Source organism: Oxyura jamaicensis, chromosome 2 (genome assembly GCF_011077185.1).
Source record: "Oxyura jamaicensis isolate SHBP4307 breed ruddy duck chromosome 2, BPBGC_Ojam_1.0, whole genome shotgun sequence".
Classification (NCBI taxonomy): domain Eukaryota; kingdom Metazoa; phylum Chordata; class Aves; order Anseriformes; family Anatidae; genus Oxyura; species Oxyura jamaicensis.
This window is the reverse complement of record NC_048894.1, coordinates 47,383,993-47,408,650: the sequence shown is the minus strand read 5'-3', so window position 1 is coordinate 47,408,650 and position 24,658 is coordinate 47,383,993. Positions and strand designations below refer to the sequence as shown.

The 24,658-nt window shown below is 38.9% G+C and overlaps 1 protein-coding gene across 4 annotated transcripts in view; it reads right to left on the bottom strand.

Annotated features, from left to right (window-relative positions):
• The window catches only part of LOC118161078 (reversion-inducing cysteine-rich protein with Kazal motifs), a 108,614-nt gene extending 88,400 nt beyond the window's left edge, over positions 1 to 20,214 (bottom strand). The window contains exons 1-7 of one of the 4 annotated variants that reach the window (XM_035316092.1): positions 19,101 to 19,120; positions 18,830 to 18,960; positions 13,890 to 14,141; positions 13,254 to 13,496; positions 7,906 to 8,136; positions 1,272 to 1,439; positions 466 to 622 (exon numbers count right to left, since the gene is read on the bottom strand). In XM_035316092.1, coding sequence (XP_035171983.1) covers positions 466 to 622; positions 1,272 to 1,439; positions 7,906 to 8,136; positions 13,254 to 13,496; positions 13,890 to 14,141; positions 18,830 to 18,960; positions 19,101 to 19,105 — 1,187 coding nt within the window. In that variant the 5' untranslated portion in view covers positions 19,106 to 19,120. Of the gene's footprint in view, positions 1 to 465; positions 623 to 1,271; positions 1,440 to 7,905; positions 8,137 to 13,253; positions 13,497 to 13,889; positions 14,142 to 18,829; positions 18,961 to 19,100; positions 19,121 to 19,352; positions 19,412 to 20,065 lie in introns of those variants that run through there. The other 3 variants (XM_035316093.1, XM_035316094.1, XM_035316090.1) reach the window with 3 other exon arrangements.
• Between the last annotated feature and the right edge of the window lie 4,444 nt (positions 20,215 to 24,658).

The following is a 24,658-nucleotide window of genomic DNA, read 5'->3' as shown; positions in this document are numbered from 1 at the left end:
TGAAACTGCACTTTGTTCTATCACATAGGCTTCAAACTAAACAAACAAAAATCCCCAGCTTTTTGCTTTCTGTCAATATACTGTCTTACATGTCACCAGACTGCTGCAAGCACTAATTCCATGCAACAAGACAGAAAGAATAAGATACAGCAAGTGAAATCTCTACAATCGGTATTCATGAAGTCCCCCTAATTGTTTTAACACATACTTGTGCCCTACTGCAATTTGCACATTTTTGACATTTTTCAAATTCTACTAATAAAACCCAATGTTCAGCATGCACTTTTAGTACAGTCTACATAAATCACTAGCTGGAAGAAAGGGCCACAGAACTCTACCTTCCATTATTGATATTTTTTGCTTATTATATTTGTAGCTAGAAAAATCTTCTAAATGAAATAAAAAAGAGAAAGCAAAGCATTTCATTCTAAAAATCACTTAACACATCACTCTAATGATTTTTACCTTTTTGTTCCTACTCTGTGGTTGGGGGCAATATCAATCGTGTCTGTAGCTGAATCATGCCTAACTGCTAATCCTAGGTCTGCAATGCAGCATGTTCCATTCTTTTTTACCAGTATGTTTTTTGATTTCAAATCTCTGTGGGCAATCGCTGGTTTGCCTGTAAAGAAAAAAAAAATAGTAATAACATCTGTAAAAGGCAATTGCTGGTATTCCAAATCTTATGCAGACTGAGGTTAAGGTATCCCTTCCAGTTCCACCACTTTGGGCTTTTCAAGATAACTCTTGAAATCATTCACTGTCGATTAGCCGGTTACCCAGAAAAGTGCACTACATGCATCACATCACCCCAGTCTCTGCTGCTTCCCTCCCTTGTTCCATGTATGCACACAAATATTACTTGCTTGCAAAATACTTCTACTATATCTGGAAATAGACCCATAATGCTGTCACAAATTAAAGCTAGGGAGATATGACAGGCACTACAGGCACCACATAGATGTTTTGTATGAATGATTATTACATTGTCGTGACCTGGATATACCACAGAAAGGAAGAACTTGTATTAGTTCAGAAATTGTCACAGACTGACATTTTTCAATTGACTCAGCTCCTCAAAAGATTAACCTTGCTATCAGTGCTGTGTTCAGATGCCTTCTCATCACAAAAACAAGCAGCTGTGTGCAAAGCATCTATACCCTTAAAGAGTTTGATATTCTAATTAAGAGAATCACAGTAGGAAAAAATATGTGCTATTAAAAAAATATCTAGTATTTTTCACTGGACAAACTGAACAATTGTAAGATTACCTTGTGTGCCCACAATTTCCATGTGAAGATGAGCAAGGCCACTGGCAGTGGATAAAGCTAATTTTATCATTCCTTCCACAGTTACTGTATACCTGTTCAGGTAATCAAAGAGTGACCCATGTTCATGGTAGTCTGACACCAACCACAGCTGAGTCCACGTACCATTGTCTGCAAAACAACATTGGCATGAATACCACACACCCCATATATCCATATATATCAGTTTTCTACAATGCTTCTAAGTTACAGACTGTTTTACAACCTCAGCCAATTGGACTTTAAGTCTTTACTTCTGTCCCTGTGACACATAAATGCCACCTTAAGGGCTGGGCCTACCAATGCAAAAACATTCTGAACAGCTTAGGGAATATTCTTTTATTTAAACTAAAAGACAAACTCCAGAAAGCCATCGTCACTATTATTCATAGGTGACATTACTGGTCAATAGTTATTCAGGTTATTTAGTCAGTCACTAGTTCCTGAACTGTGAACCCGATAGGCATTTACAAATATTTCAAGACATACAAGTGACAGGCCACAACTAAATCATTGAAACTATTAAAACAGTGCACACAGAATACCTTGGAGTTGAGGCCACTGTATGTTGTATCTTTCAAACAAAGAAAATATACAAAGACAATCGGACAACCTAATAAAAGCAACTCCAATGGTAGATCTGAAAAGCGTTTTTACAGCTACTTTGTAGAAAAGACTTTCATCTCTTTCTATGGGATAACTATTATTTGTTGGACTTCTATCCTGGATTATACAGCCATTATTCTCTAATAACAAGTGAGAAAATTTAGCATAAGCTAAATATATGAAGAACTAAATCTGAAGAATAGGAAGTGAATTCAGGAATTAGTTCCCAACATACTGATGAGCAAACTAAAAAGCCTAGTTTCCAAATTGGAAGTTCTTGTATTTGCTTTCCTTTTCCTCTAATCCCCTCAAAAGTACATTTAGCTCAGAAACGTCATATAGGCACAAAATGATCTACAGATCAAGTAATGCTATATTTACTTAGCCACCTGTGGCTGGCAGGGAAGACTTTACAGAACTACTACTTGGACATTTCTATGGAGGCCAGAGTTACCATTAAAGGAAAAAAAAGTAATAAAAAAGTAATCATAAAAATCACCAGAACACTTCAGAGTAGGAAAATAAAAGTGTAATCTACATTCAACCAATTCTTACAATAGGTAGAATACTGCCTCTGTACATTCACAGCTTAGTCTCAACTAGGTTTCATTTAAACAGGCAACAGAAAGTAGACAAATGCCCTGACCATAAAAGACTGTTGGAAAGCTGCTACTGCAGTGTGAAGACTCTTACAACTTACCCACAGAAGCAAATCCTGAGCTTAGTTTTTTGAAAGCAAAACAAAGTTTTTTTTTTCTTTTTTTTTTCTTTTTTCTTTTTAAAGTCTTCACCTACTTTTAAGTTAGGACTGCTTCATCTTTTGCTATTTTGCAAAGACAAGCAAATGAACTGGTAGAACTCAGTACACTATTAAATGTCACTTTTTCCACCAGAGAAATATGGTCTCTGAAAAGTCAGTTCAACAGTCGTAGCTTCACTGAACCAGTTTTACAGAACCATTAGAAAAGGGTATGTGTTTACAGGCACATAAAAAGCTCTCTAAAATGCATTATTTAAAGAGCTCCAAAAGCTGTAGGAGTTCAAAATGAAATAATTCATTCAGAAGTCAGAACATTCTCTTCACTACTTTTATTCCAATGCTTCATCATTGGAATATCTCCACATTGCTAATTTCTCTATTTATTGTTGTCTAGTTTTAACACAATGAGAAGCCCCATTCATCAGAAGTCAAATACAGGATCAAACAACAGGTATGTGTATGGTGTAAATGCCCAGGCACTGTTTCAGGCAGAGGTATCTAAATGCAATTCATTTTAAGCTGTGTATTGACCTATGGCATTTAAATAGATCTTTCAAAGACACTAGATAGTTTCTGAAGAATTGTCATTACTTCGGAACAAGATTGTATTGCCTATGCGTAAAATTTTTACTTCTGAACTCTTAGTTTCTAAGAAGAGAATATGCTACTAATTATAGATAGACCCCTCTATTTTCTTATGTACAACTTTATTTACAGCTTTATTATTACCTGCAAGTCTTAATACTTAGTCTGCTTCTATTTTTTTTTTTTTTCCAAAGAAGAAAAAATAAAGCTTGGATCATTACCCTTTCCTAAAGATGACAATTTTTTGTATTATGTATTGTCTGTGGATGCCTAACAAGAATTTAAACAAGCCATGGTCTTACATCCAAGCTTACATAAATGTTATTATTTACAGACAAGCTGAAATGCAGCTGTATCTACACCACTGTTCAGCTATTAGATAGAACCTACTACAGTACCTCCACCTTACTAAATTTGACCAACTATACACGTATTTATTCAGTGATGCAAGCAGAACACAAGCTATGAACTTATTCTTCTTATACTGTTGATAGTGTGGTTAATTGCTAGTGACCTGAATATTTTGGCTCCACAGTAAACAGCATCTGCTATGAAGTTTTCAACCACTGAATTTGCATCACCAGGTATGAAAAAGTCATAATTATATGCAGTACCACAGCTTTCCAAGACAAGGTAATCTAATTTAGCTAACACAGACAGTTTAATCAAGAGTCTCATGCAATTTCAAAACGTTCAAAAATATTACAAGAGTCTAGGTATCTTCAAAAAAACAGATCAATTTAAAAGTGCTTAATTATGGTTATTTCATCCATCTGTAATAAACCTTCTGAAAATATTTTCAGACCATCAAATTAACTCTAAAGCAAAAAGTTTATTTCTCTCTTCAGAATTTCTTATTTTGTTTTACTTACAAAACTTTCAGATTTGTTAGAGGACTGGTTACAGTCTGTGAAAAAACATTAGTGAATTCCAAGCAACATTCATTTTAGACAAACTCCCTCTGGAGAGCAGAATTCATTACAATTACCTTAGAAAACCTATGTAATCAAGTTTCAACTAAAATTGAATTCACTTAAGTGAAAAAAGCATTTTTCACTTCATTACTAAATTATTTTTCAAGTTGTTAACTCTTAGAACAAAAATTTGGACACGTGCATGCTTGTCTTAAAGCTAAACGCTAGGTTTTGAAGCCCAACAGTATTGTCTGGTAATTTTGAACCTGAAATTTATGCTCCAAGTTGAATATTTAAGTGAAGCTTAAAGTTTAAAAACTGCCTAATTACATACGTTCTCTAGTATCACGTAGTAAAATGTATCCTACTCTCTACTTTGAAACTAACGTTTCTTGGCATGCAGATAATTTAAGAAAAAAACAGAGGAAAATGAATAGTGATAAGATCAGTTACAATGGAATCCTTAACTGTAATGTTAAAGAAATTAGATATTCAGGCACTTGCTGGGATAAGACAGTTTGGGCTAGAAGGGGACTTCAACTTTTTTTTTTTTTTTGAAAGTGAAACAGCTTGACTATCACATTAAGATAATCACCTGATTAAATTAATGTAAAACACTTGAGTTATGTAGATTAGCAAGACCTTCCTGTCAAATGCCTTCTTCTCAGGCTAATACCAAAGCTCAAAAAGAATAAACACAAATTATTTCTCTCAAGAGGAAGCAATTCTACTCATTCCTCTGCAATATATTGCCTAACATTCTCAGGGATCTACTTAACACGTAAGGTAGTCTAACTGAACAAAGGGGAAGGAACAGAAAAGTCATTTTAATGCGTAATGTTAAGTGAAAGTATGCGGTATAAGATTTCGCCTTACTCAAAATGTGACTACAGAGAGTTATGGTTATGGACAGTTGAACCCAGGTAAGTAATTAGTACTGTGAACAGAGGTTGCTGCCATTGCTTGTAAAATACTGTAGGTACTTAACACACTTTAGCATTGGGTATCAAGCAAAACAAACAAAAAACACCCAAGCCCCAAACTACCTGCTTAGGTAGTTCAAAACAAGGCCACACATGGCCCAGAAAGCAATTTCTCTGACCTAGCAGTATTTGAAAGTTAGCACGTAACCTCTGGCTAAGTAAAGAGCTAACCAGAACATAAGTGTTCTAGCCAGACTGCAGATAAAAACATTTATTGCTTTTCAGCCTGCAAGTTGGCTTAACAGCAGCACCTATTTCCCAGTAAACCTTCAGATGGGAAAGTAGATAACAAACAAGACCAGGTCCTGCAGTCTTCTGAACACATGTAGGAAAACGGGAGGAGGAACATTATGGCACATGGAATGCCTAAATAGTGCAAAATGAAGAGTGATGGTTGACGAGTTGATGGTCAAACTGACTCAACCATCTGAGCTGAATTCCACTGACTTAGCTGATCTGTGCTTGTATAGATTGCAATTTGACAGATACAATTGTCACCAAAGATTTCCCAAAAGTTGCGAAAAATACATTTGGTGTTAAGATGAGAGACCTTATTAATGCTTTTACTAGCAGAGAAAATTGCAGCATCAAACTGGCCAACAAAGGAGAAATGAGTCTTCAGCACTCATAATGGACACAGGAAAACCTTCTCCTGAGAATTCATCTCTATGCATTACTGAAACTTTCAGCAAACAATGAACTGGTATTGCACTAGCAATTCCCTGTACTGCTGTATCTTTTTAGTTACCTTTGCAAGGTCTGAGACACATCGTCAGGTTCCTGGAGTATGACTTCATGCATTCCAGCTAGGCTGTACTAACTCCTGAATGCATTCAGCATTTCTCCTGCCCTATGGGGAAATGGATGCAAATCCTTCACAGCTATTACCACTGCAAAGTAGCATTTCATCTTGCTTCTGGCACCTAATAAGCACTTAGCAGGAAACACTAGCATCTATAACTAAAGACTGTTCACAGGCATTTTTAAGCCTACTGTCTCTCTTGTTCCTTTTGAAGTATTATGATAGCACACCTGGGAAACTGAAAGAACTTCCTCCTTAATGGTCCCTATGTGCTACCCTATTTAATGGTACACAGGGGACTCCAGCTATTCTGAAGTACAGTTGACATATTAATTTCCTTTTGATATTCAGGACTTTTGAATCCTTAACCTAAAGAGAAAATGCTGTGTACAGATTTCCTTGCTATGAGGATGCAGAAGGCTATCCTGAGAATTCTGCATTAGTAGGTAAAATAAACCAGCAGTAAGGTCTTTGAAAACAGTTTTTCCCACTTGATTAGATAGTAATACTACTGGAAAAATAGAGTAAAGAGTAACAGCATTTTCAAAATATGTCTTCACCCTTTTCTTGTGAACCATTTACAACCCAGTTCTCAAGAGAACAAGAGAGCCTTGTCCTAAAGCCACAAAGCCTCAAATAACAACGTGAACTTTTAACAAAGGATTTATTCCCCATTTTAAGTCCAGCATATTAACAACTGAAACAAATAAAAAACATGTTTTTTACATCACATTATAGTGTATTGCAGGGAACTGAAAGATGTTCAAGTTAAACAGAAATCCACTGTACTGCATCACAAACTTGAGCGAGCAATTACAGAGTTATTTTAGGAGCCCACTAGTTTAGGTTAACTTCCTCATACCCCTTGTGCACAGTAGTCAAGTGTAATTTTGAGACAAACTACCTACGGGTTTGAGGCAAAATGGGAGACTCCTATGCTTAACTACAGACTAATTTTCTTGAAAGTTACAGCTAAGATACTGTGATATATTCATGGCACTTCTAACTGAAATAGTGCCTGTAACTTCTGCAAAAGGGGCATTTTCACTAACATCTTTAATACAACTAAATGTATTCATTTAAGGTGCAGATTTCAGATATTCCAGTAGGTCCATCACAACAAACTTCTGCTTTCACATCTGTTCTTACTGTCACATCTAAAGTTGTATTGGATATTAAGACAAAGTTTCTAATGCTAAGCATACTACATGGCTGGAACAAGTTGCATAGCATGCTGTGGATAACCAAGCTCTTGGAGACGAACATGTTAAACATGTTAGGAACAATTTAACTGTAGCTAACCCTTCCTTGGAGAAGGGGAGTGTTTCACACAAACTTTTGGGTTCTGTTCCAATTTGACGTGTTCATAGAGATACAGACACTTGAAATCAGTCCACTGATAATTATAGCGAATTCTACTTACTTGTATACTCCAACAACAGGAGATAGGTATAGGTTTTTAATACCAGGGACAAAACTATTAATTGCTTTTTTACAGCTTCTTTTCTAATTGAACTGCTAAATGTAAGCTTCTCATACCTCAGACTTAAAAATGAATTCTCTACCTACTTCATTATATTAGGATTACCAGATTAGACATTATTTCTCTTGGTCCCACATGTCTGTCTTATTAGGCTATTAGGAAAGTAAAGATATTCAGCAAACTTGCAGGCTGATTGGATAATGCAGCTACTTTTCATATAAAGTTTAGCTAATATTTTAACTTGCTTGTGGAAATTACACCTCATTACATACACAATCTTTTAAAAAAGATTTAAACATGTTTTCCAGAAAAAAAGTACATTTTAATTAAACTTGTTGAAATATCGAATGTTCAAATAATATTTTTTTCCTATTCTTAATTGGATGTTTGCAAAATAGATTATAAAATTACTATCTATTCTGACACAGAATACAAACAGCAAGATTAATTCATGGTGTTACTAACCTTTATTGTCTGCAGCAATAAATCCAAGAATGTTTTCATGTCGTAGCATAACTGTTTGATAAATTTCTGCCTCTCGAAACCACGAGCGTTCTTCTCTTGAGGAGAAGATCTTCACAGCAACTTCTTCTCCTCTCCATTTCCCTCGCCATACTTCTCCAAAGCGACCCTTACCAATGCTTTCTTGAAGTACTATAGTTCTTGCAATTGTTCTTTGCACAAGTAAAGGTAAACCTGAAAAGAAGATTCAATATTAACAAAGGAAGCACTTAGCATGTTTCTCTTAGAATGCACACTCCTAAGATTTTGACAGCTTGTTGGAGACTGCTAGTAAGTACATTGGTAAGATTCTGCCTACAATCTTAAGTGCCAACAATACAAGTATTGAAATACATTATGCTGCAAACTGCCTCTACAGTTTTTAAAAGGAATGTACATGACTTCCTTTCTGTTTAAACTTGAGTGGGGGAGAGGAGGGAGGGGACAACATCACAAAAATTAACCAAGCATAAGAAACAAAAACCATGGAATAATCAGGATTAATGTTTTTTGTTGTTGTTAAAGATCATAACTCTCTTGACAAAGCAGTTCAAGAGCACCTTTTCTACTCGTCCATTTATTTGATTTCTCACTAGGTGAGACTTGGTCCATTTCTAAGACAAAGTTAAACCATGCTTATATCAGCAACACTGTCAAACTTTCATGCTGATACCCAAGTACATGAGCAGCCTGTTAGTACTCTCAAGCCCCTGTAACATAGGAAAACGTCCTTTTAACACTATCTCCCTGTTTCACAGGCCACACTTGTGCACTTCACTAGCATTATGCATGAGAAAAATGCTCACATTCATGCAGGTTTTACAGCTTCAGAACATCTACATGCATTCAAATCACAGCACCTCGTAACATGCTTCCATAAACTTACACAACAAGCAAGAAGCACTGGTATCCCCCAAGGGTAGGTTTTTGTTGTAACTAAAAGGCTTGTTGAATTCTGCAGTGATACTACATTACAGGATGAATGCATCAGCCATATTATCTGCTCACAATAAAGTCTTTTCATATTGGATTATTTCACTTAAATCAAACACTTGACAAATCTATTGTTCTGTAATCACTGTTCCAAGAGCTGCATTTCCTTACGCTACAGAAAACAAGCTTGAATAATTATTTCCTGTCCATCTCTGGACATTCTTTGCAAATAACAGCACTAGAAGGACATCTGATCTGCTCAACAGCATTGACAGTCTTTGAGAAATGTAAATTAAAACACTGAAGCATTCAGAGAAGCTCTTTGAAAGTTTCAGATTTAGAGGAATTTTCTGCATGTTCTGTGCTGAAAACATGTGTAATTCTACATGACAAAATGAAGGGGAAAAATGGATATACTAGAGATTTAAGTATTTTCAGGACTTGCAATATTATTTGCTCAGACAAAAAAAATCCACAAAACTTCTGTTGTAATAGCTGTCCTTGGGTCAACTGTGTTGTCTGCTCAAATATATGCCTATCTGTGAAGCCTAATTTGTATTCTTTACGGAAAGATTTTTGAAATGCAGAAAAAGCCAACCTAGAATAACCACAGGACCAAACTGATTTCTAAAAATGTGAAATTTTACTCTGTTGACCGGAAGAGGTTTCTTGCTCAGCACTTAAGTGCTACTGCAAAATCCTTACACAAACTTCAAATAGAAGTTGATATTCTATGCTTGAAAGCTGGGATGTACCTACTGTATTTTCTATAGCTGCTTCCAAAAGTTGTTTGTATATATCCAGTTTGAGGCACGCTGCTTTCAACATGGTAAGCCATTTATGGATGACACTTCTTGTATAAAAATGTCGTCCAAGGATATCAGCTAACCTCAAAACAGACACGAAGCTTAATTCACCTTGCTCCTATACTTGTTTTTACAGTATCTGCACAATTCATTTGCTTCCTTTTTTTTTTTTTTTTTTTGCAACTATGCTTTCTTTTACTACTGCTGCTGTCAAAAATAGCATTGGAAGGCTGGAATCCATAATTATCTTAAGTCTATGAGAATTTTTTACCTCACAGACACTGTTTCAACTGAGCACTCTCCACTTTTTGCAATAGTGGAAATGCAGCTGTGTATCACCAGGAATCTGGGCAACTGTATTACTGTAAACCAGAATGCCTGAAAAGTAACTTGCTGCAGATGGCTACAATGTTAGCCTTTGTGACATACACACTGGACACAAGTATACTTCAAGCTCTTTTTTTTTTTTAAGCTCAAGTTCAGCTCCTTTTCAACTGTGCACGAAGATCAGAGTCAGCTAATCAAGAAGAGGGGAGAAATTCAAGCTCACGTTAAATTCAACAACAAGTCATCTTATATTCAAGCATGGTCATACAATTTATCCATGAAGCATCATTGTCATACTTCGTATCGAAGTATCCTCAAGCCTTCTTACAGTTTGAGTGTTTTTTTTTTTTTTTTTTTTTTTTTTTCCTTTCCACATCTTAACTGTGCTCTGATTAATTAAGGCCAATGACTTTCTGATGTATAAGAAGTTTTCACCTGATTTGGATTAGTAAGTTCTGCATTCAGCAGTTAAGTTTTAAGGCACTAAAGGCAGCCAACAAAATCACCTGCTATAACTTTGTTTCTGAATCACAGAAGGGTTTGAGTTGACAGCAATCTTAAAGATCACCCAGTCCCAACCCCCCTGCCATGGGCAGGGACACCTCCCACCAGACCAGGTTGCTCAAAACTCCATCCAACTTGGCCTCAAACACTTCCAGGGATGGGGCATCCACAACTTCTCTAGGCACCCTCTTCTAGTGCCTGACCACATACACAGCCAAGAATTTCTTATAGTCTAAATCTACCATCTTTTAGTTTAAACAAATTATCTATTACTACACTCCCTCATAAAGTCTCTCCCCATCTTTCCTGTAGGCCCACGTTAACTACTGGAAGGCTGCTATAAAATCCCACTAGAACCTTCTCATCCCTAGGCTAAACAATCCCAACTCTCTCAGCCTGTCTTTGTAGTAGAGCTTTGTTAGAGCAACTCCTCTAGACTTGTTCTATCAGGTTTTTGTTCATATTCTCAAACATTTGGTCTACAGTGCAGAATTTACCTGGGTAAGTCTCTCCCCAAAAGACCTTCCCTGAGAGGCAACCCAAAAACCTATGAACTGGGAGAATTTAATTCTCTTCAAACCTCTATGAATCGCTGATAGTTTATAGTAGTTTTACATCTAGTTGAACTGACTCAGCTCAACATTGATTTTATAATCCTCTGGTTTTCAAATGCTTTAAGTACCTGCTTGAACTCACCTATCAATGACAGAAAGTTCTCTCCCATTTCTTATGACTCTTCCTGTTTCCTTGCAACAAAGTTGCTTGGTCACTTGCAAGTTGTAGGGTTACAGTGGGGCATCCCAATCCATCTATACAATATGTAGTTATTTCTGAGATTTGCATTATGATCGGTAAATCATTCTCAGCTCCAAGAGACTCTGAAATCCTTCTCTTAGAGCCCTCTGCTTAAAGTCTCAGATTCTACTTTAAATGTTTTATGAATTCGTTTCATCAAGCCTGTAACTGTTTCAGGTCTTGCTTTATTTTCCTTTTCTCCTCATGGATACTAACAAAAGTCAAATAATTAACAGCAGTTTAGTATTTATCACCACAGAAAATGAATCCTAATTCCCTTCTGATCTCAGTGGTAAGCTCCTTTTTAGAATTCTGTACACATCATTTGATACGCTTCTCTTCAAAGAATACCATAATACAAAAACAGGTGAATCCCATTTTACTTGACAAGTTCAAGCTTTTGGTCCCTCTGCAAGAACACTTACTCTAGGCCAGCAGCCCAAACACTCTCTTAGCTGCAACTCTTACATAAGTGCTTTGTGCTGAATAACTATGGCTCTTATGACTAAATTTGGATTATTGTCTAATCTGTACATTTCCTCCGTGTTTTTCCATCTTCTTTCCCCAGCAGCATACCGTTCATACAGTTCAGTGCTTAACCATGTCAGAAACCTTTCTCACTAGCAGCTCTGTTCCTATCACTGTTCCTACCCTCAGTTTATTCCATAACTGAGGAGTCCTCTCATTTTTAAATGTGCTGTACCAAAATCAGGATGCTGAAATTATCATTAAAGTGCTAAGGCACAAAAGAATGAGAATTTATATAGTAAGAGATTTACTAATTTTGAGACAAAATTATACAAGTCATAGCAAATATAAACACTACCAACAGCGCTGAAAATAAGTACTTGAAACACTTCCTATTCCACTCTCGTGATAACCATATCACCCCCACAACAACAGAAAAACAATAAACCCACCCCTCCAACTGCCAAACACCTTATTCCACCTGCAACCCTAAAATACCCCATCCAACAACAAACACCACCACCACAAGAACAACCAACAAAACCCACCCAACGTTTGCAAATGGAGAAGGGTGCAAATGGTTCAAGAACTTTGAACCACTCTGGAATAAGATTCTTCTATGATTCCCAGCTTATCAAGAACTTATTTTGAAGGCATATTTCCAGAGAATATCTTCAAACATGAAAATTCTCAGAAGTACCAGAGGGAGGAAGGCCAGAATGCAAATGAAGGGATATTCCCAGTAACAACTGGAAAGGTCAATCAACAACTAAGTCTGAATTAACATGATCTTAGGCCTGACTTCTGATCTAAAGTAGTAGGGGAAAGCAGCCGCATAGAAAGTGCTGTGATTATCTATCGAAGTTAGAAGGGAACTACTACTGTACACAATCTGGTGCCCCACTCCTGTAGAATATATGTAATTTAACATGGACCATAGATTAATTAATTTCTGCAATGTTTTGTGTGATGCATCATCCCCTATCACTGCCTATTATACTGTATTTCTATGGCAGACCAACACAGTCCTATAGGCAACTATGTGAGGATTACAATAGCAAAGACTATAAGCAGTAAACAGACTATAACCTCTTCATTCCAGAGGAATACCTCTTGAAGTCAGAATTAATAAATACAAATTATGAAATCAAAGGATAGAAGTTCTTCAGACATGGTCTACAGCAATTTACAATTAACACACTATCTTCTCTAAGGAGAGAACTGGCTAAAATATTAACTCGTACTTAGAATATTCTTTATACACCAATATCTACAGGTGTATATGAATTTAGAGCTAAAAATCACTTTTCATATACTGCAATTTTTACTGCTATCAAATAAATCTACATGAAAGCAGCATCTTTTCTACCTCCTTTTCCAATTATTTACAAGTTTAAGTAGATCTGACAATATTAAAAAAAAATCAGTGCTTTACAAAGCTCTTTATCAGAGTAATTACTACTACAAGTATGACATTACCTGACCCAGAGCCTGAAGTTGTCATATCATAAATTAAATCCTTTAAAGTAGTTCCTTCTGATATAAAGGGACGATCTAATGAAGGATCTTCTTCACTTGGCACACGATGATGAATCACAGTACGGTTATGACAAAGGTATAGAATCAACATTAGTGAAATGCAGACAAAGCAGACAGGTCCAGCAATAACAGCTGCCAGTTCCACAGGTCCTAGATTAGAAGCTGGTTTTCCTGGAGTAGGACCTGATAGTAAAAATAAAAGGAAATGGTAAAACTTCCTCTCTTTTTGTAACACTATGAAATACATTAAATTTAGTTATTTTGTGATGTTCAATTTACTTTAACGCATTCATTAATAATGTTTGCACAGTAATTTTTTGAAGACTAAGTATTACAGTGAACAAAAGCAACTACATGCTTACTCAGTTTTTATTTGACTTGCATAAAAATCTTCAAAACTGGCTCTACTGTTCCTACACAGGATATTAATGTTATATACCAAAGCTCTTGAATTTTTTTTTTGCAAAATCTAAGGTATACTTTAGGTCTTCAAGTTCACCTGCAACTTCAAAATTGGAATGCTTGCGGAATTTGTGAAGTTTTTTAAAAAAAATCCAACATGCCAAAAACTCTTACCTGGTGTTGGAATTGGAAGTTCTATTTTATTGCAGTGGTCTTTGTCACAGCAATGAGGCAAAGTAATAACTCCATCTCTGGAGGATGGTGCACAAACAAATGGCCTGTCTCGGGGAATCAGATCAACTTCTGCTATACACATGCTATTGTGTATGACTTTGTCTGCAGTCCGTGTTACTGAGGTAAAACAAAGCCCATCTGTCACACATGTAAAGTTGTCTTTTGTACATAGATGGCAATAACACTGTAATGCTGTATGGAGAAAAAACATCAATGTTAGTCTTGGCACACAGTAGAATTGTAAAACAACTTGAATTACTGAAAAAATAAAAGTTTAAGAAACTGAGCCCTATATAATCTTTCTGGCTACATAAACACAGGACTGTAACACTAAAGAACAACACTACAATGCTTTTCATTGTAACAACAGAATTAGGACATCTGCATATTTAAGAAAGTAAAACAAAGTTGAAGTCATCTTCCTTATACAATTATGTATTAAAAGAGAAAGGCTGCTATCTTAGATATTTCTCCAGGTAGAGCAGTTCTGTTACTGTCTTCTATCCTAAAAAAATAACTATAACACCACACTCTAGAGCACTTATCATGCAGTTATCTTATTTTCAAAGCCAATACAAGTAATGTCATTTTAAAGCCATTTTAAAGCCATTACTTGATGGTTTTACAATTACAATTTTTGCTGAGGAAGGGACATATAAAGGCTTAATCTTCATTTAAAACAAACAAACAAAAAGAATCCAAACCCTAAACAGAGCCCAAACAACCTGAGAACGTACCTCCTTCCACATAAGCAGAATAGGGGTTAGACTTATTTTGAAGATACAGGAAAACATTTCCTTAAAAAACTCAGGTTTCTGCTTTACTAAAGCTATCAACTGAACTAGTAATTTGAGGGCAGAGGGAATACAGCATCACATGTAAGATCGGGTTTCATTCTTTAAATTGCAGAATTTCCTGGAGAAGGAAATCTGCTATTACAAATATTTATTCTTCTCCAAGTTAACCTTTGCAGGCCTTTACCTGACTTGCTTCATCCAAAACTTTTGGATGCAAGTCTCCTTGGCTCATCATAACTGCACATGCATCTGAATGCCTACAGTAAGAGACATAATATATATATATATATATTTTTATGTACTTTAAGTCATGGTACAGAGAATAAGTTACCTGAACTGAAAAATGACGTTTAAGTAGACATTGTTAAGCTTATTCATCTCTCTGATAAGACAGAATTGCAAAGATACACAAATGTCACTCATACTACATAAGGCATTTGGTGTCTTCCTTATTTTGTTCCCACTGTTCTTTTGCTACAGAGTTCTCAATGAGTGCAATTTTACAGAACAATTTATACTTTTGTCCCAGTTTGATGCCATTATCTTCTAGCCTCATATCAAGACAGTACACTGTTCACACTCAACTGAATAGTTTTCTCCACAAACACATCCCTACTTCCTTCTGAAGCTACGCTCCCCCTCCCTTTATTTTAAAGGGGAAAAATAATGCACAATCAGCCACAGGCAAGCTTCTAGGAATACAGTTTTTTGCTGCTCTCTAGTGGACACACACACACACACAAAAAAAAGACAAAGTCAGCTGCCTTTCTACTTTTGCCATTTACAATTCTTAATGCCTTACAAGTACAGTGTGTAATGGTAGAATGCCTGTATTTTACTAACAGGAAAACTGAATCAGGTATCATTAACAACCACTAGCAGGAGGGCAAGAAAGAGACTTGCAATATTCTTGCCTATTTCTCACTTCCCAGTTACCTATGCTTAAAAGAACAAAGACTATGAATATATGAATATGCTATAGATGAGATTTAACACAAGTGGGATGAGAAGGAGCAGCCAATTGCTAACATGCAATTAAATCATTTTGATAAGCAAGTGTTTTCAATTACAATTTCAACCTGAAGGAAAAAAATAATCACACTGCTATTGTCTCGGAGAGAAGTTTTTGCTTCATCTCCATTTTTTCCTTCAGGGAAGCATTATATTTAAGAACAGACACAGAACCCAGTCAGTTCTCCAAGCCCACTTAAATATTCATGTATTTTCAACTACAGTTGGTTGATAAGATCGTGCTGTAAGATATAGCAGTCATTCTCTAATATTCCTGAGCTAGTAATATCTTTCAGGCATAATGCATTCCAATAAAAACCCTCATCTCCGTGCTCCCTCTCTCCCCCCAATAAAGTTTATAACACAAAAAGCTCCTTCAAAACTACTAAACCTGAAAAGGAGGAAAAAGAAAAAAAAAGTTTTAATTCAAGTTTTAGTCCATGTTTTAAATAGCACAGAACACTTACTTCTTCTTTTAAAAAGATTACAACAGTGTGCGGATGCAACCACTAGTTTTAAGCAAGGGTATAACAGGCTGGCAATGTAAATGAGATGCAGCTTGACAAGAAGCTGGTTCTCCAGAGCTCAGTTAAAAATACTGTGTACAAAAAGTGAACAGAACTGAATTAAGTACAGCCTATGCACTTAACTTTTAAGAGTCTATACTCTTAGTTTATCTACAGCAACGGTATTTTAAATATATTTCTTCTGTTCCCAAATTAACGGAAGTACAGAAAAGCTTTTTTTTTTTTTTTTTAATAACACAAAAACCTGTGAATTACTATATACTAGTTGTTCACATCCTGCAGCTCTATTTCATCCAGACATTGTAGTATAGAACACCACCTTTGATGAAAGGATTTCTGGCTGTAAATCATATGTTGAAAAACATCTTTCAAGGGATGCTGACAATGGTTACTGAAGCAGTTAAAACACTCTGGGGGTGTTTCTCAAAAGCAAAACCACATTTCAATATAAATATAAATTTATATTTTTAATTCTTCTATGAAAGTCTTTGTTTTAAACATTTTAAAAATAAGTCAAATCAAAAGTCAAGTGATTTCAGGCCCCCAAAGCAGTATTATGCTGAACAAGAAGCTCCAGGTCCTTCTCTTGTGCTATACATTAAAACTCTTCTTCCATGGGAAATACACACGACAGTTTGGGGGAAGGTACCACCAGAGTCAGGACTTTGGTTCCACAAGACATAATGCTTGAGGTGAGAAAGAAGAAAGGCTGTGATATATAAAAGAGACAGTGAGATCCTGGGAAGATGACCAACAGGGCTGTAGTGTTTACTGTCAGCTTCTTTCTTGTCCAGTATATTTTTTCCCACAAGCAAAAATGTAATACATAGAGGTGCTCTCAGCTTCCTACATTATTTGTGTATTTCCTTCAAACAACACACCTGACTCACCTCTGAACTCTTCTAGCTCAAGATGCAAAAGTGTTTAGGTACAGTATTCCAGATACTCTATGGCATTTTTAACCATGATATTTCAGGACATTCACCAAGACATTCTTTGCACAAAGGCACTAATTAAGTTTAAGTATTGTAAGGTAAAAGGTTTGAGCACAGCATTCACACGCATTTCATCCTTTTTTGTTAAACACAACTTTAAAGAAAAACAGCAACTTTGGCAACCAAAACGATGCACTCGAGACAGCAGCCAAAATACTTTGAGGCCCTATCTGTATCTTGCAGCTAATGATAAAGCCTTGTGAAGAATCTCAGCTTCCAGGAAGCAATGTTATGTCCTCTGTAGTGCAGGTGGCAAATGGTGCTACATATTTTTTGCAACTCATCCATGAAGCTACTCATAGGTGTGCTCTTGTCTCTTACAGCAAAATACATAGAAAATGGTTTGGTTAGCTTTCGTAGAAAATTATGCTTAAAAAAAAAAGAAAACTAGAATTAAAAACCTTGGTCTTTATCTTTGTTTTAGCTTTGCTACCTTGATGAAAATAAGAACTCTTTAATTCATATGTTTAAATACACTTCAGCATACAAAACAGATTTCTGTCCTTATTTGTGATAAGGACTAGTTGTGTGAATGCAATTGTTTCCAAGAGGTAATGCCCCTGAATTCCTGAAAGATTAAAGAGTATTCATGGCTTCCACAGTTACAAAATAAAAAAATAAATCACAACTGCTTTCAAATTAGGGCTAATAGTAGGGCTTAAAAAGTAGAGCTTGACAGGAAGTCAACTAGCCACTGTGATTCATGACATGTCAGATTTTCATATAAACCATATCATAAGAGGATTCATTCACACATTACACTAGCATACTGCTTCTGATGCTGTTGCTTTGCAATCAGGAAATGCCCAACTTTTGCAAAGAATGCTAAGTAACTGTAGACAAATCATGTGTCATGCTTCTTTGTCAACTTACACCACAGTATTCAGACAATTTAATCCTTTTACCACTAAGAGAGGACTTGTCTATTAGCTATAGATAAAGAGCCCTAGATCCCCACCTATTACAAGATGGACTTCTTTCCCCTCCTGCCCCACTTAAACCAAAATAAACAAAAAGAAACACAAACACACACACACAAGCAAAACACAAAAGAACACTTTTATTCCCAACCTTAAGCTTTTGCATGGAAATCTATTACCTTGTTTTCACATAAAGCTTTCAGACCTTGCCTTCCTAAAAGAGATTAAATGAGAATTCTTGACTGACTAGAAGCATTAGAAGGGAAAAGAAAGCTTCAAAGCTGAAATCAAGTTAAAGTTTCCCTCAACATCTAGATTCGATATGGTTCATAAGAAAGCTTCAAATTATAAAAGCCTGCTACACCTTTTCAAGAAAAAACAATGGTTAACTCAGGCTTACTTCACTGTTTCCACAACAAAAGATTCTCCGTCTTCTTCAGTAAGAATACTGACAAGTAATATTTTAGTTTAGCTAGTTGTTTTGCTTTAAGTTGTTTTTCTTTGCAGCGTTAAGTACCACCTTAAAGTGAATTGTGAACAGCATGGTGAAACCCCAGATGTCTTATAGCTGGAATAAGTTGTGGTGCTTCTCTGTTTCTTCTTTAAAACCCAAAGCAATATATGACCCACCTGCAGAATAATTTAGGAACTGGAATTCATTATAAGACACATTTTGTATATCTGTTATTAACCTGTCACTGCAGATGAAGATGGAACCTAAAGCAATTAGAACCAGGCATCTATAACATTTGTATAATGCATTAGGACACGTACAGAACTGCTATCCAAAGAACAAAGTGTTTTTCCCACTTCCTTTTTAAGAAAGTTTACTTCTTTCATTTCTGAATGCCATTAAAAGCTCCCATTTCACACATTAGCTCTGCCACAGCACAGCACCGTTACCATCTCTCTCTCACAAGGTGCTATAGGCACAAAGAGGCCAAAAGAACAAAGCCATTTCACTGTACAACATCCACTGAAGACTTCACTTCCTCATGGTTTGGTCCTCGGAAAGCATACATAGCTGTCTGACTGTAACTGAAAGATCGCCCACCTCAATCGTCACAGCTTTTCCGAAGAGACTGTAAACACGCTACAACGTGGCGCCTAACTGAGTTAAAGCGCCCGACACGGCACTTAGGGGATCTCTTACCTTCACTCCGGGGAGCATTCAACACATAACAACACAGCCTCACGCCTCCTATTTCTCCCGCACTGTTTAGCCCTTTAACACCCTGCGAGGAGACTGCAAGACGGCATCTCCCTAGCCCGATGACGAATCCGGTACCCTTAGGGAGCAGACACAAGTTTTCCAAAGACGAAGGGAGGCTCATTCCTACAGGCTGCTTCGCCCCAACCACCCAGGCGCCAGACAGCAGCGACCCGGACGAGGAGCAGCGCTCTGCCACCCACAGCCACGTTACCTTCGCGTACCTACCCGACGCGGGTGGGTGTACAATAAAGTCACCCTTCGCAGACACCGCTGGAGAGGGCTGTGGCACGCACCGGCGGGGTGGCAGGGGGCTACCCAGGGAGAACCGCTGCGGGTACCTCGTCCACCTCTCACCACGCCCTCAGCGCACGCCGTCGTCGCCTCGCAGCATCCCGTCCGCCCTGCAGCCGCCGGCCCCTCCCTCGGAGCGGCCGTTGCGCTCGGCCAACAAAGGGACGAGCCGTCCCCAGGCTCTGCCAGGCTCGGACACCAGGGGGGTGAGGGGGTGGCGACTCCGCCCCAACCAGCCCCTCCGCCATGTTGTTGAAAGGAACCGCCGCGGACCTGCAGCCTGCCGCCGCTCTCCTACCCCCCCCCGGCACCACGCACTACCCCTCTCGCTCCCACCTCCCCCTTTCCCCTCAGACACTCACCGGCCGCCCCGGGGACGAGCAGCAGCACCGCCGCCGCCAGGCACAGCGGGGCCCAGCTCCGCCGACTGGCCGTTAGCGCCATGGTCCGGTCTCGAACCCGCAAAGCCAGCGCGCGCGCGCACCCGCACGGCAGAGTTCCGCCTCGCGACCCTCTCCCCGCCCCTCCCCTCGGCTCCCTCCTGCCGCTGCTGCGACTGGCGCGGAGGCGCCGCCTGATTGGCCGCTTCCCCCCCCCCCTCCCGGCCCGTCCCGTCCCACCCCCGCGGCAGCTGCCGGGAGCCCCAGCGACGGGGCTCCGGACAGCGCGGCCGAGGGGCGGGGTGGGCCCGGCGGTGTGATGGCGGCGCGCGCTGACTGGCTGCGGCTCGCCGCTGGGTCGGCGGGGCCGAGCATCCGCTTTCGTCCGTCCGCCGGAGAGGGCTTCCGGCAGGAACCGAGCCGCCCCCGGCTCAGAGCGGCTCCGTCAGGCGCTGGGCAGCGGCGGGGAGCGCTCACAGTGCGCGTAGAGCCCCGGGCAGCTCCCCGCCTCAGGCGCCGTGGTTTATCTGTGAAAAGGAGCACCCCGGAATGTGGCACAGGCGCTGTCACGGCTCTCGCTAGGAGCAGGGATTGTCCTGGCGAGTGCTCCGCGCCTTGACTGAAGGGTGAAGAGCGGTTCCATCCAAGAGAGATCCGGGCAGGAGCTGGACACCTCTCGGGCTGTCTTGAGAGAGGGGACGAAGCCCCAGTAGCTGAGGAATTCCTCGTTGGAAACCGTGTGGGTGGGACATGAACTAGGAGAAGCAAGCAGAGCCCTTCCGTGTCCTCGCTCTGATGCTTTTCTCTCACACGCGTTGTTCGGCTGGGTGTAGATGTAGCGCACGAACACTGTGACAGCTTACTACTCATATACCAGCTGGCGTACATATGTGAACGCTCAGCCTTCGTGATGCTAGTCCTGCAGCCTGCCTGCAATTCAGGAGCAAAGGATTTGTCTTCCTGTAGCCTAAAAAGTCATAGGGCAGAGCCTATATGCATTAGTATGAGAATAGAACAGTGCTAGATCCCCGTGTGCAGCTCCTGTGTTACTAGATTCATTAAAGCAGGTTATTATACAAGGATTATCTGCAGTTTAAACATGGTTTGTTTCATACCTCTACTAGAACATGGTGGCCTTTAGACACATTGTGTAAAATACGCAGGACCCAGTGGGACAGAGAATGGAATATTTGATCTTTACTTAGTGGTAGTCTTATTTCTTGCAAAAATTATAGACAGTTTTTGAATGGTCTTTTACTTTCCACCTTCCAGAAAGAAATAAAATACTTGAGAATGTATGGAAGGTTCAAACAGAACCCTGTAATGCAAGAAAAACACATGCTAAGGAGCTACATAGAGCATTAATATATAACCAGTTTTGAAAAGTGATGACAGGAAATTATACAAAACAAATTGTTCTATGGATTAGCTTTTGACTAAGATCAAATATACAAATATCCTTATAAGTAGATTTACTTAAGCAAATGGGCACTAATATAAATCTTTCAGTCTTTGAAGTAAAAGTGTATGGAAATATGGTACTAACAGTGACTGCTATGTGGTCTAACAGCTGTGGTTATACCACTATGTGGTCTAACAGAAATGTGGTACTAACAGCTCTATCAGTCTTCTAGGGTAAGAGGTACTGTATCAGGCTGACAAAAATTTTTAGTTAATCTGTGTTTCAACAAGAAAATATGCATGGTTAGTGCTAGCACAAGAGGAAATAAAGATGTTGCAAAACTTCATTTGCAGTTTTTAAAGTTTTTTCTTCATATAATTAGCTGAATTGTATGTTTTTTAAACTATTTGGTGCATTGTGATATTTACAAATGATGGTCTGTAAGAGGAAAAATACAGAATGTGTAATATTTTCCAAGTCAACAGAAGAAGCTGTTTTCCATCAGAAAAGCCAAAAAAGCCCCCAACATAACAAAGAAAACCAGATCTTTGATTTTCTCAAGCAATTTTACTCAAATTAGCACAGAAAGAATGAAAGTACTTATTGCTTCCCTTTTCTGTAAGCTCGCAAATCGGAAAATTTAGCAAAGAACTGTGGTGCTGCTAAATCAGAGGCAAGCAGCAGCAAACTTTTAAACTTTTTTTTTTTTTTTTTTTTTTTTCAGTGCTTTATACAATACCCCGAATTTTTACATTTCTAACCTTTATAGATATTGCCAGTTTCAGTTTTACCTCATCAGTCCCTCCAAAACTAAATACAGTGAGATCTTAGGTAAGCAAACCCAGTTCATTATCCCCATTATCAGGAGGTCCATTCAAGGGTGTCATATGCCTTAAAATTTTCCTTTTAATTCACTTGCTGTGAAACATGACAGATCCGTGTCTCAGAATTATGAATAAGGCAGCACTGCTTCATACTGCTTCAGTATACAGTTGCTTGGTCCCTACAGCTTATACTAGTTATCCTACAGCTAGTAGGTTTGCAAATATATCGCAGTGTTCTAAGTTCTTAGTTTGCACTTAAGCAGATTGCAGTGCTGGCAGTTTTAATGCTGCTGCTATTAAACCCCTCGAACTTTGTTTCTTACAATCTCCAGCTTACTTTGAAATCAGGTATGGGTGTATTCACAGAAGGCAGTGTTGACTGTAAGTCTCATAGAATCATTAAGGCTGGAGAAGACCTCCAAGATCATCTGGCCCAACCATCACCCTACTACCAATGTTACCTGCTAAACCATGTCTCTGTGCACCAGGCTGAGCCTTTCCTTGAACATCCCCAGGGACGGGGATTACACCACCCCCTGGGCAACGTGTTTCAATTCCTGACTACCCTTTCTGAGAAGAAGTGTCTCCTCATTTCCAACCTAAACCTCCCCTGGTGCAACCTGAGGCCATTCCCTCTAGTCCTATCACTAGTTACCTGTGAGAAGAGGCTGATCCCCAGATCCCCACAGCTTCTTTTCAGGCAGTTGTAGAGAGCAATAGGGTCTCCCCTGAGCCTCCTCTTCTCCAGACTAAACAACCCCAGTTCCCTCAGCTGCTCCTCCCAGGACTTGTGTTCCAGGCCCTTCACCAGCTTCGTAGACCTTCTCTGGACACACTCCAGGGCCTCGATGTCCTTCTGGTAGTGAGGGGCCCAAAACTGACCACGGGACTTGAGGTGAGGACTCACCAGAGCACAGGAGGATAATCACCTCCACGGTCCTGCTGGCTACACTATTCCTGAGACAAGCCAAGATGCAATGCAAGGCAGTGTGATTTTGTGAAGAGAAGAAACCCACTTGGGTCAGGCAAAATGCAGAGGTTTCTGCAGCCGGTCTTCCGCCAGCTGACAGGAAGCTGGCTTGGGGCCCTTGGGCCAGGATCCCGGTGGGGGCCCCTCTGCGGGGGCAGCTCCTCGGGGACAGGACACCAAGGCCTGCTGTGTCCAGGCCCAGCATCACGGGACTGGGCCCAGCACTGTGGGGACCAGCACCGCCACCGGCCCACCGCCACTGCTGTGGCTAAGCCACAGCCCGCAGTGGTCCCGTCCCTCTGCCCTGGGGCCGCACTCACTAAAGAGTGGTCTAATTTATGCTAAAAGCAGTGAGGAAGTATGTAGTCTGAGGCTTGTTACTAAACACAGAAGTGACTAAGAAGACTGGTTAGACTGGGGGTGGGTAGCCAAAAGTAAAGAGGCTGACATCAATGAGGTCTGGAAATGACTTTAGACTGTATGTCATGATCTATCCAAAGGCTTTATGTTGCTGTAGCAACCCTGAAATTGTATGATTATCTCACCAATGACTCTACAGTGAAGGATAGATACATTATAGTAGCTTGCCTTTAATTAACAAAGGAGACTTTTTTTTCTTTCTTTTTTTTTTCTTTTCTTTTTTTTTTTTTTTTTTTTTTTTTTTTTTTTTGAAAAAACACAGCTTTTACTTGCTTGATCTCTACTTCTTGTACTGAGTTGATAGTAATAGTAAGGTAATAATGTATAGCATTTTTGCTACAGTACATCATGTCTTGCTACTTACTCCCCATCTACTCTTATTCTTCAGAGTTCATTACTGCTTGTGATCTGGAGTGATGGTGTCCTTCGTATCTTTTCTCTGGCAGTGACACCCTCAATGGGCAAGATCCTCATGTAATGTTCACAACAAATATCCTTGAAAGTAGGTGGCTTTTGCACCACATAATTAAATAAATAAGCTCAAGCCAGGGAGAAAAAAGTCTTTTTAATGAGAAGTCCTCATAGAGTACTGCTGGTATTCATTTCTTGTAATTTTTTATTTCTGCTGGTATTTACCCTCTAAGGAATATAGTCTAAAAACTTATTTCTTAGTGCACAAGGATAACAGTTGACTCACACCTCTAATTTTGTCTACTAATAAAGCTTCACATTTTTCTTGAAGTCATGATCCATTTCTGTTTTCACTTTAAAAATTCAGCACTGCAACAGCACAGCACAGTCACAGAGGAGTAAGCATCATAAAGGTCACCTGGCACTCAGTTATTTGTTTGCTTACATCTGGTAAAATATTTCTGATATATTTGAAGGGAAAGGGCTTTCATATATCTTTTAAACTAGGAGCCAAGAGATGTGAGATTCCAGTCTTACCCTCTGTTGCT